The 16,650-nt window shown below is 45.0% G+C and overlaps 1 protein-coding gene across 1 annotated transcript in view; it reads right to left on the minus strand.

Annotated features, from left to right (window-relative positions):
- Positions 1-633: 633 nt before the first annotated feature.
- Positions 634-16,650, minus strand: part of LOC135706725 (RNA helicase aquarius) — a 307,481-nt gene continuing 291,464 nt past the window's right edge. Inside the window, exons 3-6 of the mRNA XM_065228377.1 lie at positions 4,533-5,073; positions 3,516-4,464; positions 1,313-3,062; positions 634-1,248 (exon numbers count right to left, since the gene is read on the minus strand). Of these exons, the coding sequence (XP_065084449.1) occupies positions 667-1,248; positions 1,313-3,062; positions 3,516-4,464; positions 4,533-5,073 (3,822 nt within the window). The 3' untranslated portion in view covers positions 634-666. The remainder of the gene's footprint in view (positions 1,249-1,312; positions 3,063-3,515; positions 4,465-4,532; positions 5,074-16,650) is intronic.

Here is a 16,650-nt window from a genome sequence, read left to right on the forward strand (position 1 = left end):
TGCGGAAAACCCCGCCAGTATCGCACCCAACGTCAGTGCCTATACGTAAGTGTACTACGACGCGGCTCTTAAAAAAGGAGTAACAGGTGTGATAATATCACTTTAGGCTAGAACTTTGGTTGTCTCATGCAATGGTTCATCAGAGAGGGGAAGCTCAGTTATCCTCATCGCATGCTCATGACACTAAACCAACCGTCTCCAACGCGCCACTATGAAGCATAAGATTAGGCCCGCCCACCAACGGCCAGGTTAAAAACTAGCCAAGGAGAGGGGCCAGCAAATATGGTAGTGGAATTAAATGGAAATTACTAATCCTTTTCTCTCTCTTTCTTTATACAGGTGTTCCACTAAGACGCCCACATTCATCCGGAACATGTGAGAGTTATGTCTACTTCTCTGTGGCATTAAGTTCCCCTAGATGCTCCATAAAAGGAAACCGTACAATTCGATATGTTACCCTAAATTAGTATGTGCTTTTTTTAAATTAGTTGTAACAAACGAAGACTAAACTTATACTAGAAAACATTACCAAAACTATTTCTCAATCACTATCTCTTTAAAAATTGTAACACTTTTTGGTGAATACTTTAATACTTTTATTGAATCGATAGAAAATTATGTAGCTGATGAATGATAAGCTATGTATTATGGAAAATCCCTAATTGCTCATTCTTGCTGCCCCTGGGATTCCTTATCTTCGTTTACCTCCTTACCTTTTTCACCTTCCTGTGCTTCCGTCTCCTTCGACTCCTTATCTTCGCTTATCCCCTTCACTTCCCCTCCTTCAGTTGCTTCCGTCTCCTTTGAGTCCTTACCTTCGCTTACCTCCTCGCCTTCCCCACCGTCAGTTGCTTCCGTCTCCATTGTCTCGGGCTGATCTACCGGGACATTCTCTTCATCTTTTCCTTCGTCATCCTGTTGTTCAACGTCGGATGTTTCTTCTGGAGCTGTTTCCATACTTTCCGGCAGCTTTTCCTGAACTTCTTCAGAGCCCTTCTCCTTCACTGCAGTTTTCTTCGCCACCGGCATCCCAAGAATCCCCTTCTTCTTGGTACGCTTCTTCTGCGTCACCAGCTGCTGATCAAACTGGTCAACCAAATTACAGATTGGAATTGCAACAAATTCCTCCGGTTGCTGCTGCTCTTTCTCCCCGGGTTTTACGACATTCTTCTCCGAATCTTCTTCTTGAGCTGATTGATTGGCAGCCAGTTCTTTTTGCTGCTGCTCGTAGAGCTCCTTCATCTTTTCCTATTAAGAACAAAAAAGACAAAGTTAAAGTACAGTATCAAATCTATTCATGCGGAAAACTTACCATCTCGTCACGGATCACATTGACCTTCGTCATGTAGAACTTGTACACATACTGTGCCATATCGGTCATATCTTTGATTACGGCGGGCTTCTTATCTCCGGTCTTGTCATCCACCTTCCTAGTGCTCGGGAGCGTCTCATCTCCGACAAGATGCAATTGAAGCGGACGCTTTGTCAGCAACTTGAATGCCGGTTGCAACTCGACGCAGTTCTTGAACAGCGAAACCCGTCCAAAAATGTACAAACCAAGCCGGGCACGACTCATGGCGACCACCAGACGACGCACGTCCCGAATGTGTCCGATCGTTTTAGTACGAACCAACGACAGCAGGATGTAGTCGTTCTGTTGACCTTGGTACTTGTCAACGGTGGTGACCTTGTACGGTTTCCCGATTAGTGGGTTATCGGCGCAACGAGCATCGATCACATCCCGAATCAGATGCTTCTGACCGTTGTAGGTGGTCAGAATGGAGATCTTCTCGGCCGGGTAGCCGATCATGCGCATGTACATGAACACCGCTACGATGTATTCGGCTTCCGCCAGGTTCTGGTAGAAGTAGGGATTGGGTTCCGATTCACCCACTCCGTTGAAATCGTCCACGTTGATCAGTTGGTAATCGTACGCGAAGCCTGGATTGCAGTTGAGATACTCGGACCACTGGGTGATGTGATCCAAATCACCGAGTTTAGTGTACCGCCATTTGTAAAGTTCGCAAATGCTGGATCGGGCACGACCTTGTCCGTCCAGGTCGATCGTCGGAACGCCCAATCGAACCAATCGGGTGAAGAGCGATTGTTCCATGTTGGAATACTTTTGGAATGCCATGTTTTTGATGACCGGTGGAAGCTGGTGATGATCTCCGATCATGATCCAACGTTTCAAACGGTTGTACCCGTCCATCGGGTTTTGAAGCAGCAGCGGAATGAAGGTTTCAATCTCAAGAATTTGAGCGGACTCCTCCATGAGGATGTTATCGTACTTGAAGCCCATGTTGACCAACTCTTTTCTTTTTAGGGCGGCGTGCGTACAGGTCATAGCGATGACCTTGGCCTCCTTTACCAGAAGGTACTTGGAGCGATCCAAACCGCTGCGCAGCAGCTCGAAAGCTCGAAATTCTTCCAACTCGGTGAAGATATGGGAAATGTAACGGTAGCAACTCTGAGCAATCTCCATGTTCTCCTCGAAGGTGCTTCCATGGAAGAGTGGTTGCGGAGCATCTTGGAAGAATTTGGTGAAAGGGAACTCTTCTTCGAAGGCAGCAGCATTCTTGTACTCCTTGCTGCCTTCGAAATCGTTGAGGAACTTCTCCCAACGGGCGATGATCTGATATAGATAGAAGTGGCCTGCCGTTTCACAGGTATAGGCAACGTCTCCGACGACACCCAGCGAATCCTGCAGCTGCTGTACCTGTCCGAGCAGGTCAATACGCTTCGACAGGACGTAGTTCACGCGCCCGTAGCGACTGTAGTCCTTCTCCGTCTCCAGGGATTCCTCACCGTGACCCAAACGCAGCAGGTGCCGTTCGTCAATGTCCAGGGCCATAATTTTCTCGAACAGTTGATTCAATGCCTGGTTGGAGTGCGTTACGATCAGGGTACGTTGATTCGGGTGATTGTGGTACAGGTTGGAGATGATCTGTACGGCGACGTCGGTTTTGCCGGTACCGGGGGGACCGACCACCAGCGTTAGGCCCGGTTGCATGCCAGCCTTGATGGCTTCCACCTGGGTTGGCGTGAATCGGATGGTGTTTCTGTGGGAGGGAAGATGGATGGGTTGTTAGAGTCGGTTATTGTGGAGCAGTGGTGGCGCCCTAACCTCAATCTACCTGTTCTACCAAATCTCAAAACTTAAATAAATGAAAAAAATATTGCTTCTAATGGATACATATCAGTGGAACTAGAAGACCCTGTGCCTTTTGAAACTGATTTGAATGTAAATATGACCGTAATAAGTTTTCAAAGTTGTTGAACAGGTAAAAAGTGAGGTTACGCGACGCCACTGGTGTGAAGAGATTAAAATTGCCAAGTTCATCACTCTATGCAGGAAAGCCGTCCGTTGAAAGAAGTGTCCAAGGGATTGGAACTCTCCCAGTATGTAAATTAACTTGGCGCTACTGAAAATTGTAGCACGTTGGCTACTTGCCTTAGTACAAATTGACCCCAACATACGGACAAACGGTTAACCTAGAGTCAAAGTTTCATACCTTTTCGGCTCGTTGTACTTATACGGTCCACGCTTGGGAATCGTGTACGGCTCCACCAGGATATTCTTCGGCAATTCAACCTTCTTATCGTCGTCCTCTTCATCGCTACTGTCCACCTGTTCGGCAACATCTTCAAACGTCAACCGGAAGGGACGCACCAACTTACTGGCTTCCGTTTCCTTCACAACAGTCTCGTATCCCGGAAAGCTGCCCCTAACGTGATCGATATCCAGGAACGTGTCATTGAAGTCCAGCACCCGTGCCTGGTCCGACATCCGACTATAGTGAGCCGCCCCTGGGTCACCATATCCTAGGAGGATATCGTGCAACCACGGCGGAACTACACATTCCGTGTTCATCAAGTGCCGGATAGTCTCCAGAACAGCTTTGAAATTGTTCTCCTTCGGCTTCCGACGCATGATTATGTTGAACTCCTCGTACACGTCATCCCCACCCGTTTGAAGATCATCCATATCCACTCGATATTGGTTGGAGTCCAACCAAATCCTGTACGTACGCTGCTCCCCAGTCAACTGCGGTCGCTGCTCGATTCCATCCTCGATGACTCTCCCGTTAGCATCGAGCATTCCTTCGATTTCACATCCCCTGACGTGCACCAACCCGACTTGCGGTATAAAGTGCTCCTTGTAATCATACTTGGTGCCAATTGGTTTTGTCGGTCTCACGGTAATCAAGAAGCATACATCATGCTTCCGTAAATTCTCCCACTCATCTTGGATTTCCTTGCGAACGTTGAGCGTCACACTGACATCGGCCCGCACGCGCGATGGCTTCTTCTCACCAATGTGCGGTTTGGACACCTCGACGACTGCAAACGACTGGATCGGAAGTGCCATTCGGGCCCAACCTCCGAACACAACGTCCCCTTCCTCCGATTGCCACGGAAGCATTCGGCTGACGGCGTCTTCGATGTCCTGCCGAATTTCATCTGAAAGTTTATGAACGGAATTATAATGCTAGTTTATAATGGAATCGGAAGATCAATATCCAACTTACAAGTCGATTCCAACCGGAAGAGATTGAAGTTCCGCAACAGGTAGTCGTGGAGCGTCAAAAACTGCAGATTCAACTTCGGCAGAGCCAAACAGCCTTCGCCGGAGTAGTACTCCGTTGGAACGATGTTTTCGTTCCAGATGATCTCCTCCGTCGGATACAGTGGCATCTCGTTCAACGAGTCCAGCTGCGACACCCTTCGCTCGTGCCGCGAGATCAGCAGCTCCCGCAGGAATGGTTCATCCAATCGATGCCAATCGAAGGGCGCTTCGAGCTCTTCCGGAACCAGGTTCAAGTAGCAAGCGATCTCCTTCAAGCTTTTGCCGTCCAGAGCGCCAAAGTGCTTTTCCAGCGATTCTCGGGTGTCGACGTTGGCCACGTTCGAGAGGGCGAACAGCCGGAGGTCCGGAAACTTGGCAAACGCGGCCTTCTGGAGGGCTTTGATCTTGGAGTAGTGGATTTGGGTCATGTCATGGTCGGTCAGCGGGTCTCCCGTTTCGTCGTTGATTTCGAAGCGGGCGTAGAACTTTAGCATGTCCAGGAGCTGGAATGGACGAAAAGGGGGAAATGCCGGTGTTAGGTTCGTTACATTATATACGTTGTAGAGTTTGCAATAATTCATGGATAAATATAATTGCTGGTTGACTTTATTATTCCAAATACTCGAATAATAAATTCTATACTACAAATATCCTCAACTCCATACTAGTACCAAGTAGTACCAACGTGTTGCAAGGGTTGATTAAATGTGATACCTGACTTTGTCAACCCCTCCGAGCAATAGAATTTTATCTTTCAATAATTTCAAATTACCGTAATTCCAAATCTTTCTCATTAATTTTCAAGATGGATGATTAAGGTATACTTTGGTTCAATAAGATCACTGTAAAAGCACATGGGTTTCGTAGAACATATGAAACGATTTTTAAAAAAGGTCATAGGGGAAATAGATGCAATGTTGGCTGTCCCTAATTTGGGCCCATACATAAGTAAACCTCATCCCAGAACCAGATGTACGCCATATCCCGATGAACCGTCTGGACAAGTGGCAACTCCTACACAAGCAAACAACCGAAATCTGGCAGCGTTGACGAGATGACGAAGCAACCTAGGACGAAACGGCGAACAACGGAGGTTTGTTTGTTTGTTTGTTTATTATCGACCTTTTAACCTTTTAGGTCATTCGGGTCGGAACAACGGAGGTAAACATGGAAAAAGGTCAGCTTGTGCTGGTCAGGAACGACAATGCGCCGCCAGCTCAAAGTTGGCCCGTATAGTGAAGCTGCACCCGGACTCAACAGGAGTTGTTCGGACTGTTACCCTGCGGCGTGGTCAAGTGGAGTATTTACGCCCTGTTCAGAAGATCTGTGTTTTGCCAATGGATTGAGGCAGTGTTGCCTCAAGGCGGGGGTGGATGTTCCGGTGCGGTGTCCTCCGAGTTCCGTCGGGATTTATCGATAGTTTATCGTATTCGAACAAGTTGAGTAAACTGAAAATATACACCGAATTTTCGTTGAATATATAATCACAGACAAACAGACATAGCATGAGGAGTGCTTCATCGGCCACATTGAACGAATAGTAAAAATGAAATAATGGTCAGAAGGTAGTGAGGAAATTCGCTCCACTGCGTAAAATATAACTGCGAGCTCCGCAACGTATACGGACCATGGTTTCTGCAGTTTGTAGGAGGCGCTATGAAATTGATTCAATCCAGTGGAAGCATTTATGGTTGACCCATCTATAAAAAAAAAATCGTTACTTACATGGTGGAACAACCATTGACCGATGGTGATCTGGTATTCCATGGATTTCTTGCATCATGGTCAGATCAAAATTTACATAGGAACTATAGAAGGCTTGAAAGCAATCACGATTGGAGATTAATGAAGAAGGACCAACCTCATGCGTAATGTACTTATAGTACAAACTAATGAATCTTGTTCGAGGATTTCGGTCGAGCAGCTTCTCAAAGTTTCCTATTACCAAAGGATTCATTACTTCACAACGGATGAGAAACCGGAAAGACAGTTCAGCGAAACGATCTGTTAGGGGAAGGACACCCGCGAGTACATCGAGTGGATACAGCCTAGCGCAATACGAAGGCAACGGTATTGGAACCCAGGATGTGTGTTTTTGCTGCGGATTGGAAGCAAAAGCTGCCGTACTCTAAAACCGAAAGAATAATTGTTCGGTACAACCTGATCAACAAGTTCCGATAATTGTACGAAGAAAATTAATCCTTTGCTGGCATTTTTGTTTCAGATACGTAATAAGTTTTCCCTATGTGCATGTGCATTTGGAATCGAACCAGACACCTAAATACCTAAAAGAAATACCTTGAGTGATTGTTTTACCCATTAGATGAAGCTGTAACTGTGCAGGATGATGCTTCCTAGAAAAAAACAACCAACTCAGTTTTCTCCGGAGAGAATTCGATACCCAGCCCAAGTAGACAAATGGTCCAAGGTGTCTTGCAATGGTCCTTGCAGGTCCGGTGCACTTGGCCCTATAACGGACACAACGCCGTCATCTACAAGACAACCATCAATGTATTTTACATAAAAATTATAAACAAGGGGGCTTAAACATGAGGCCTGGGGGAGGCCCATGTAACTAACTCGTGAAGTTGTCGAGTTTCAATGAGAAAAGCTCATATATTTCTCAGCCAACATATTGCTCTAGAAGTTGTTCATAACTGGTGTAAACCCACTTGTGTGGCGTTTGTCCGCAAAGACGTCGATACAAACGGAATCAAAAGCCCCCTTAATGTCCATGAAAACTGAACCCATTTGCTGTTTTCGTGCATAAGCCAGCTGAATTTCGGTAGAAAGCAACGCAAGACAGTCATTCGTTCCTTTGCCCCTCCGAAATCCAAATTGCATATCTGAAAGTAAACCATTCGTCTCGACCCACTTGTCCAGACGAAGAAGAATGATTTTCTCCAACAATTTCGGTATGCATGATAGCATCGCGGTAAGACGGTACGAGTTATAATCCGACGCGGGTTTACCAGGTTTCCGAAGGGCAATAACTCTCACTTGCCTCCGACCATCCAAAATGCTCCAGAAATGGATTGAATAAGTTCAACAAGCGTATCTTTTCGACGTCTGGGAGATTAATTGAGCAAGTTGAACTTGATTCAATCCATTCCCGGAGCTGAATTCTGGATCAACAATAGAATAGGGCCCATCAGCATTTGTAAACAAACCGTTCCAAAGCCCTTTACTCACAAAGTGAAGGCCACCCACGCAAACCAACACCATCATCGTATAGGGGAAACTTATAACTACACGATGATGGTGTTGGTTTGTATGGACGGCCTTCGATTTGTGAGGAATGGGCTTTGGAACGGTTTGTTTACAAATGCTGATGGGCCCTTTTCTGTTGTTGATCCAGAATTGTTACATGAAAGGAGAGCAAGTGAGAATTCTGTCATCGAAAAAGAGGAATCTATGACTCCTGATGATGAATGTGGGCGTTTTAGTGGAATACCTGTATAAAGAGAGAGAGAAAGAAGGATACTAATACTCGACTGTACAAAACACTGAAGAAGTCTGCACATTGTAGACGAAATACGCGTATCTGTCAAGGTAAGCAAATAAGGTAGTGGAATTAAATGGAAATTACTAATCCTTCTCTCTCCCTCTCTTTATACAGGTATTCCACTAAGACGCCCACATTCATCAGGATTGTTTAAATATTAGAAGTTTATTCGTCCGGCAAAGTTTGGATTTCCTGTTTATAAGAGGATACAAACATGTTATATATTTGTTACATTTGGCTTGAATGCCCTCAATGTGATCTTTAAAAGTTAATTTTTGGTTAACTACTAATCCAAGATAGTTCACTTGACTAGACCAAAAAATTGGAACTCCGTTCATAGTGACTATGTGACTACTACTAGGTTTCAAAAAGGAAGCTCTAGGCTTATGTGGAAATATTATAATTTTGATTTTTGAAGCGTTGGGAGAAATCTTCCATTTTTGTAAATAAGAAGAGAAAATATCTAAACTTTTCTGCAGTATGCTGCAAATAACACGAAGACTTCTTCCTTTAGCGGAAACGACTGTGTCATCAGCGAACAACGATTTGTGGCAACCCTGAGGCAAATCAGGGAGGTCCGAAGTGAAAATGTTATACAATATGGACCCAAGAATGCTACCCTGAGGAGCTCCTGGTCTAACAGGTAGTCGTTCAGATTTGGAATTTTGATAATTTACCTGCAGAGTTCTGTCAGTTAAATAATTTTGAACTAATTTCATAATTTACCGTATGCGTGATAATGTTTGCACCATTGAGCAATGTCGAAATTAAAAAAATCGCAAAAATTTCGTTTTCAAGTTTTTTTTTTATTTATTCAAAGGGGGGATGTTTTTCAGAGTCTTAAACTATGTTAATCATCGATCGAGTTTCCACTTGCGGCAATTACGGCCTCCACACGCTTCCGGAATGCACGGCAGGTTCTAATAATGTAGTCTGGATCCATTTCTCTCCAGGTACGGGTCAATGCTTGTCTGAGGCTTGCTGTACTCGGGTGGCGTTTAGAACAGGCCTTGGCCTTCATGACGCGCCATATTGAGTAATCCAGCGGATTAAGATCGGGGCTGGATGGCGGCCACATATCCTTTGCCCAGAACGAAAGATATTCCTGCAACCACTTCTGAGTGCGGTTCGAGGTGTGGCACGGAGCCCCATCTTGTTGAAATACAACATTTGGCTTCGGACCGTACTGTTCTTTGATCCACGGAAGAACATACTTACTTAAAATCCCGATGTAGGCCTCCGTGTTGACCTTGTCGCCTTCTGGAATGAACACCGGGTAAATTGTTTTGCCATCGGAAGCCACCAATCCAAACACCATAACGCTAGCAGGATGCTTGGTCAGATACACGTTCTTATGCTCATCGGCCAAGTCTTTTACCGGAAGAGAACTAATATACCGGTCGGTTCTGGAATTTGATACGGGATCGACGGTAAACATGCCTCGTCGGTGAACAGGATTACCGGATTTTTTCGCTTAAGGAAGTTCAAGATTTTCTTGCATCGTTCGACTCGTAGCTCCCGGATGCGGTTTATTTATTTATTTATTTATTTGTAATTTATCTGACATATGTGGTCTTAATGAATATGAGAATACATTTTCAAAACAGCTACAAAATTGACAAACTAGTAATTCTATTTTTAAAACGACCAGACGTTTCGCCGAACTCAAAGAGATCCTCCACCACCGAAAAAGCTCGAATCATCGACGATATTGGTTCATTATATCCAAACAAAGTACGGTGAAATCTGTACGACTGTAGTAGTGACCGCTGCCGAAGAGGACGTTGAGCAGCCCGGAAGTCCAACATAGAAAGTAGCCGGGGAGAATCGACTTCACCATTTAGCAACTTCGCCACGAATGTCGCCTGTTGTAGTCTTCGCCTTCTTTCAAGGGTGTCCATTAGACTGATGCAAAATTTAAATTTTTCGCTCCACAGTGCTTAAATGGTTTCAAATCGGGTCTTGATTAGCCTTCCAAAGTTACAACTCATTTGGTTAGAAACAGCCGTCGCACAAGCCATTTGAAGTTTACATGTAAATTACTATAGGAAATCTCAACTTTTTGTTCATTGCCTTCTTGTCTTTTTCCATATTAAGCTGTGACACAGTTCGATAGCCATTCTTATAGAAAATTTTCTCAGCTACAACTTTGCTATAGATCGTTTCTATGGAAAACGAGACAGGAAAAAGTTATTAATTATTTAAGAGATTGGTAAACTTATGACATGATCAAGCAGCTGCTCTGTAGGCAACACTGTATTTTGTAGTGTGACATAGTAGCCATGATTTTTGTGTCCTATTCAACGCCCCAGAAACACCAATGTTGCCTTCTGAGCAGTTGATTGAGCATGATCATAAGACATCAGCGCATTGAACCATTGATAACTTTCGATCCTTGCATGTAATTAAAAAGTGGTTGTTGTTGTAGCTAGGAAAATTTCCTACAAGAACAGTTGAAAACTTTTGAAGCAGACCGATAAAGTGAATTATTAGATAGACATGAACAAAAATCTTGGTTTAACCATAGTAATTCCCATACAAACTTCAAATGGCTTGTACCATCTCAGTTTCTCACCAAATGGGTTCAAATTTCGAGAGGTTAGTCAGGATCCGATTTGGAATCGTTTAAGTATTGTGGAGCGAAAATTTCAAATTTTGCATCACTCTAGTGTCCGTGCCCAACAGTCTACATCGATCGGGATAGGCAGGGAGGTTCAACGGATCGCGCCAAGGTAGATGACGCAGTGCTAGCCGGATGAATCGTCGCTGGACACGTTCAATCCTTAAGGTCCAGGAAACATCATTTGGAGTCCAAACAACAGAAGCGGTTTTGAGAATTGGCCGTACCAGCGCGCAATACAAGAATTTCAAGCAATATGGATCCGTAAAATCCTTTGCAATTTTCGAAATAAAGCCCAACTGTCGATTCGCCTTGGCAGTTATCGAAGTGTAGTGAGAATTGAACGTCAGTTTTGGATCCAGCACAACTCCGAGATCAGTAATCACTTCAACTCGTTTAAGTGAAGTACCCTTGTTTTGATAATCGAACAATATCGGTTGTTTTGAACGATGAAAGGTCATAACAGAGCACTTCGGTACGCTAATAATTAACTTGTTCCGATGGCACCAGTCAGAAAATAGGTCTAGAAGATGTTGCAAACGGTGGCAATCTTCCGTTGAGCGAATAACTAAATGTATTTTCAGGTCAGCGGCGTAGATGATCACGCAGTCCAATTCTAATTTCGAAGCAACGTCGTTGAAAAACAGTGTGAACAATAATGGTCCCAAGTTGCTTCCTTGGGGAACACCGGATGTATTGCAGAAGGTCGAAGAAACACAGGAGTCAAATTTAACGCGGAGTTTCCTTCCCGTTAGGTAAGAATTCAGCCAAGACACTAGCTTAGAGCATGATCCGAGACGTGACAGTTTAGCCAACAGCACATTGTGATCGATCTTGTCGAAAGCCGCCTTCAGGTCAGGATAGATGACATCAACTTGAGCCTTGCTTTCCATAGCAGTTATGCAAGTGTTGGTGAAGCTTAGTAGATTCGTCGTGACCGATCTTCCAGGCATAAAACCGTATTGAACGATAGAAATATAGCTGTTCGACTGGCGTAGAATCATATCGCTGACAATTATTTCAAACAGCTTTCACGCAGCTGATAAGCTCGTTATTCCTCTGTCGTTCCTGACGTTTTTCTTGTCACCATTTTTGAAGACGGGAAACATAAATGACTGCTTCCATACCTCAGGAAAAACCCCTTCACCGAGTGACCGGGTGAAAATTGCAGACAGTGGCTCAGCTAAGTCAACAGCACAGCGGCAAAACAAAACCGATGGTATACCGTCGGGACCAGCAGAAAGCGAACTTTTCAACTTTTTGGCAGCAGATATGATCATTGCAGGAGTAACTACGAATGTCGACAGACTAATGAAGTCCATGGGAATGTCTAAAGCAGCAGACTCAGCTTCGATTTCAGAGGCAGGAGTTTGGTCAAACACAGAAGCAAAAAATCTGGCAAACAGTTCGCAGCTTTCAGTAGAAGATTTCGCTTCGACGTCGTCAAAAATCACGTTGCTCGGTACAGATGAACTTTTCCGCTTACTATTGACGAACTTCCAAAAGCTTAGAGCACGATGCTTACGTTGTTTGGCATTTTTCTCACGTTTCAACTTTCGCAGCAGTGGCGTACTCCAGGCAGGCGAAAATGGACGTCTAGTGGGTGGAACATTCCTCTGCAACCACTGTTGAATAATAGAGCAGAAGTTTGAAGCCATTTCATTAACATCCTCACAATTCAGACAAGCCCAGTCAATCGTTGAAAGGTACTCTCGAAGCATGTCGTAGTCAATCTTGCCAAAATCAAGAGTAGGCTTACAGTCAGCATGGTGCGGATCATCAATCTGGCACCTGGCTTGAACGGGAAGAAACATTTCCAGCGGAGGATGGTGCAAATCTATAGGCAACAGTGCAACAGCAGCCTCATTTACGGTTACCCCACAGTTGGTCGAACAAAACACTAGATCAAGCGTTCGATCAGAATGGTTACGAATCCAGTTAGCTTGATACAAATTCAAAAAATCCATTCCATCAATCAAAGCAGCTCTTACTGGAGGTACAGTTGACGTTGCACAGCAAAAAAATAATTTTGATATCACGTCAAAGTGGATGCACTACAATCATGTTGAAAATATGGTGTAATATTACTTGCTAAAAAGGACAAAATTATCATTAATACAATGCATGAACTGACATTACGCTGCTTTTACTGCATTTGTTTATTTATGTGGTCATAAAAATTACATGAAATTTTCGACATGATTGTAGTGCATCCACTTTGACGTGATATCAAAATTATTTTTTTGCTGTGTGCAGCCAGAAACACCTCGCCGTCTGCATTCTGCAACCACTGTAGGCGGGGCTGGTTGTAATCACCACATATCAGCACCTGGTCATCAAACGAAGCGCTGTCACACAGTTCACGACCGGAGGCCACATGTTCATCTATCAGCTCTGCATCACGGCTACGGTCAGGAGGGATGTACACAGCACCAATCAGCAAACGATTACGACCAATAACAGCATCAACAAACACCTGTTCCAATCTTTCACCGTGGCGCGTCTGAACTTGGTAATCATGTGATTTTTTTTTGCGTGCCCTCGACTTCGCCCCGCAATCTTCCTTTACGATCTTCCGTGCCGTAAAGTCACTGATCCCGTGTTCCTTTGCCGTTTTCCTTATTGAACGCACTGGATTAACCCGAATCTTCTTTTCGATAGCAGCGATAACCCTCGGAACCCGAGCTGACCTCGGACGACCTGTGGCCACCTTCGCGGATAGTTGATAGTTTTCTCGGTCTAAAACCCTTTTGACGGTCCACCGGGACACTCCCACGGCGATTGAAATGTCTTTTTGCGACACTTGCGCGTGGGACAAATCACGAATACGCTGCCACTTCGTCAAACTAAGTAAATCATTTTCTTTTATACACAGCCTACTATGGTATGAGCTATAGGTTACGTGCATGCAAAGAAAACCAAGGCATTATATGCACAGGTGAAACGGGAACCTTATTTGTACGATGGTGCAAACATTATCGCGCATACGGTAGAGTGGAAAATTAAACCTTTTCAATTTAGCAATCAAACCTTCGTGCCAAACACTGTCGAATGCTTTTTCTATGTCTAGAAGAGCAACTCCAGTTGAGTAGCTTCAGATTTGTTTGAACGAATTATATTGGTAACTCTTAAGAGTTGATGAGTAGTTGAATGCCCATGGCGAAATCCAAACTGCTAATCTGCAAAAATTGAGTTCGTATTGATGTGAAGCATGATTCTATTAAAAATTATCTTTTCAAAAAGTTTACTTATTGAAGAAAGCAAACTTATTGGACGGTAGCTAGAAGCTTCAGCTGGATTTTTATCCGACTTCAAAATTGGAACAACTTTTGCATTTTTCCATTTATCAGGAAAGTATGCCAAATGGAAACATCTGTTAAATAATTTTACCAAGAAAGACAAGGTACTCTCTGGGAGTTTTTTGATGAGGATATAGAAAATTCCATCATCACCTGGAGCTTTCATATTATGAAACTTTTTAGTTATAGATCTTACTTTGTCCAAATCAGTCCCCCAGGAATCATCAAAAATATTTTCCCGAGAGAAAGTATTCAGATAATCCCGAGCAACCTGATTCTCAATAGGACTAGTAAGACCCATACTGAAATTATAGGAACTTTCGAATTGCTTAGCAAGTTTCTGAGCTTCTTTAAGCGCTGGAATAGGCTTCTGAAGTTTTCTTCAAAAAAAAAAATTGAGCTTCCAAATAGGTTTGCAACTTGGGTCTAATTTTGGCTGGTAAATGGCTGGACAATGCGTACCATTGATACTTCACGTATCTGCAGGTATAAAATAGACCCCACTAGCGGTCCTTAGCCTCTTGTCCAGTTATTCCTATCCCTACCTCCCCGTGGTGCCGGCTGGGGTACGAGTAACCATAGGAAAGATCGGGTAACCAACCCCGGTGGGACCTTGGTCGTATGCTGACAGGGAAGGGGGGAACTCCTCAAACCGGCGTCTGTTCTCCATGTTAGGAGCGGCTGATCTACGCCCTGGTACCAGCGTGGGACTCTAAACAGTGCTGTGCACGATGGTCCCCCGGCGAGACAATGGGGGTTGGTGCAGGCCCTACAAGCCAGCCGTAAAAAAAAAAACAAAAGTACAGGAAGCAAGCAATGTAAATACGGACCGGAACAATCGGCATAGGAAACGGCATCGGAAACGGACTAACGATTGGAAACTCGGAGCATGGAACTGCAAGTCTCTCAATTTCTTGGGAAGTACCCGCATTCTTTCCGATTTATTGAGGTTCCGCAAGTTCGACATCGTAGCGCTGCAGGAGGTTTGCTGGAAGGGATCTTTGGTACATACGTATAGGGATGGTTATACCATCTACCAGAGCTGCGGCAATACACATGAGCTGGGTACAGCTTTCACCGTGATGGGCGAAATGCAGAAGCGCGTGATTGAGTGGTGGTCAATCGATAGCATAATGTGCAAGTTGAGGATCAAAGGCCGTTTCTTCAATGTCAGCATAATCAACGTGCACAGCAAGTGACGATGACGATAAAGACGCTTTTTACGCGCAGCTGGAACGGGAATACGACAGCTGCCCAAGCCATGACGTCAAAATCGTCATCGGAGATCTTAACACTCAGGTCGGCCAGGAGGAGGAATTCAGACTGGTTATAGGAAAGTTCAGCGCTCACCAGCTAACGAACGCCAACGGCCTTAGACTCATCGATTTCGCCGCCTCTTAGAACATGGCCATACGTAGTACCTACTTCCAGCATAGCCTCCCATATCGGTACACCTGGAGATCACCGCAGCAGACAGAATCGTAAATCGACTACATTTTGATCGACGGAAGGCACTTCTCGGACATTACCGACGTCAGGACCTATCGCGGCGCAAATATCGATTCGGACCACTACCTTCTAATGGTCAAGGTGCGCCAAAAACTTTCCGTTCCCAACTACATTCGGTACCGACGCCCGCCACGGTACAATCTGGAGCGACTGAAACTGCCCGAGGTCGCAACTGAGTAGCTACGTGCAATGCCTCGATGCAGCGTTGCCGGTTGAGGGAGAGCTCACCGAAACCCCTCTTGAGGACTGCTGGAGCTACGTGAATGCAGTCATTAACAGCGCTGCTGAAGGTGCCGTTAGATTTGTGGAGCGGAATCGACGGAACGATTGGTTTGACGAAGAGTGTCAGACGGTTTTGGACGAGAAGAACGCAGCACGGGCGGCGATGCTGCAGCAAGAAACCCGTCATAATGTGGAGCGATATAAACAGAAGCGAAGACAGCAAACCCATCTTTTCCGGGATAAGAAGCGCCGCCTGGAAGAGCTGGAGTGCGAAGAAATGGAGAAGCTGTATCGCTCTCAAGAAACACGCAAGTTCTACAAGAAGCTCAACGCATCCCGCCAAGGCTTTGTGCCGCGAGCCGAAATGTGTCGGGATAAGGAAGGGGGTATCTTAACGGACGAACGTGAGGTGATTGAAAGGTGGAAGCAGCACTACGAGAACATCTGAACGGCGCAGAGGCGGCAGGAGGAATGGCTTCGCCAGTACAGCGGATGAGGGGAACATGCCAGCTCCCACGATAGGTGAAGTTAAGGATGCTATCCGACAGCTTAAGAACAACAAAACAGCTGGGAAAGATGGTATCGGAGCGGAACTTATCAAAATGGGCCCGGATAAGTTGGCCAGTTGTCTGCACCGACTGAAAGACAGGATCTGGGATACAGAACAGCTGCCGGATGAGTGGAAAGAGGGAGGAATATGCCCAGTATATAAAAAAGGCGACAAACTAGAATGTGAGCACTATCGAGCGATCACTATTCTTAACGCGGCCTACAAAGTGCTTTCCCAGATCATTATCGCTAGCAAGCAGATTTGTGGGAAGTTTTCAAGCCAGTTTTGTGGTCGGGCGATCGACAACGGACCAAATCTTCACGTTGCGGCAGATCCTCCAAAAGTGTCGTGAATATCAAGTCCCTACGCACCACC

Source organism: Ochlerotatus camptorhynchus, unplaced genomic scaffold, assembly GCF_037179485.1.
Source record: "Ochlerotatus camptorhynchus isolate MF236.1 unplaced genomic scaffold, CSIRO-AGI_Acam_v1.1 ptg000290l, whole genome shotgun sequence".
Classification (NCBI taxonomy): Eukaryota; Metazoa; Arthropoda; class Insecta; order Diptera; family Culicidae; genus Ochlerotatus; species Ochlerotatus camptorhynchus.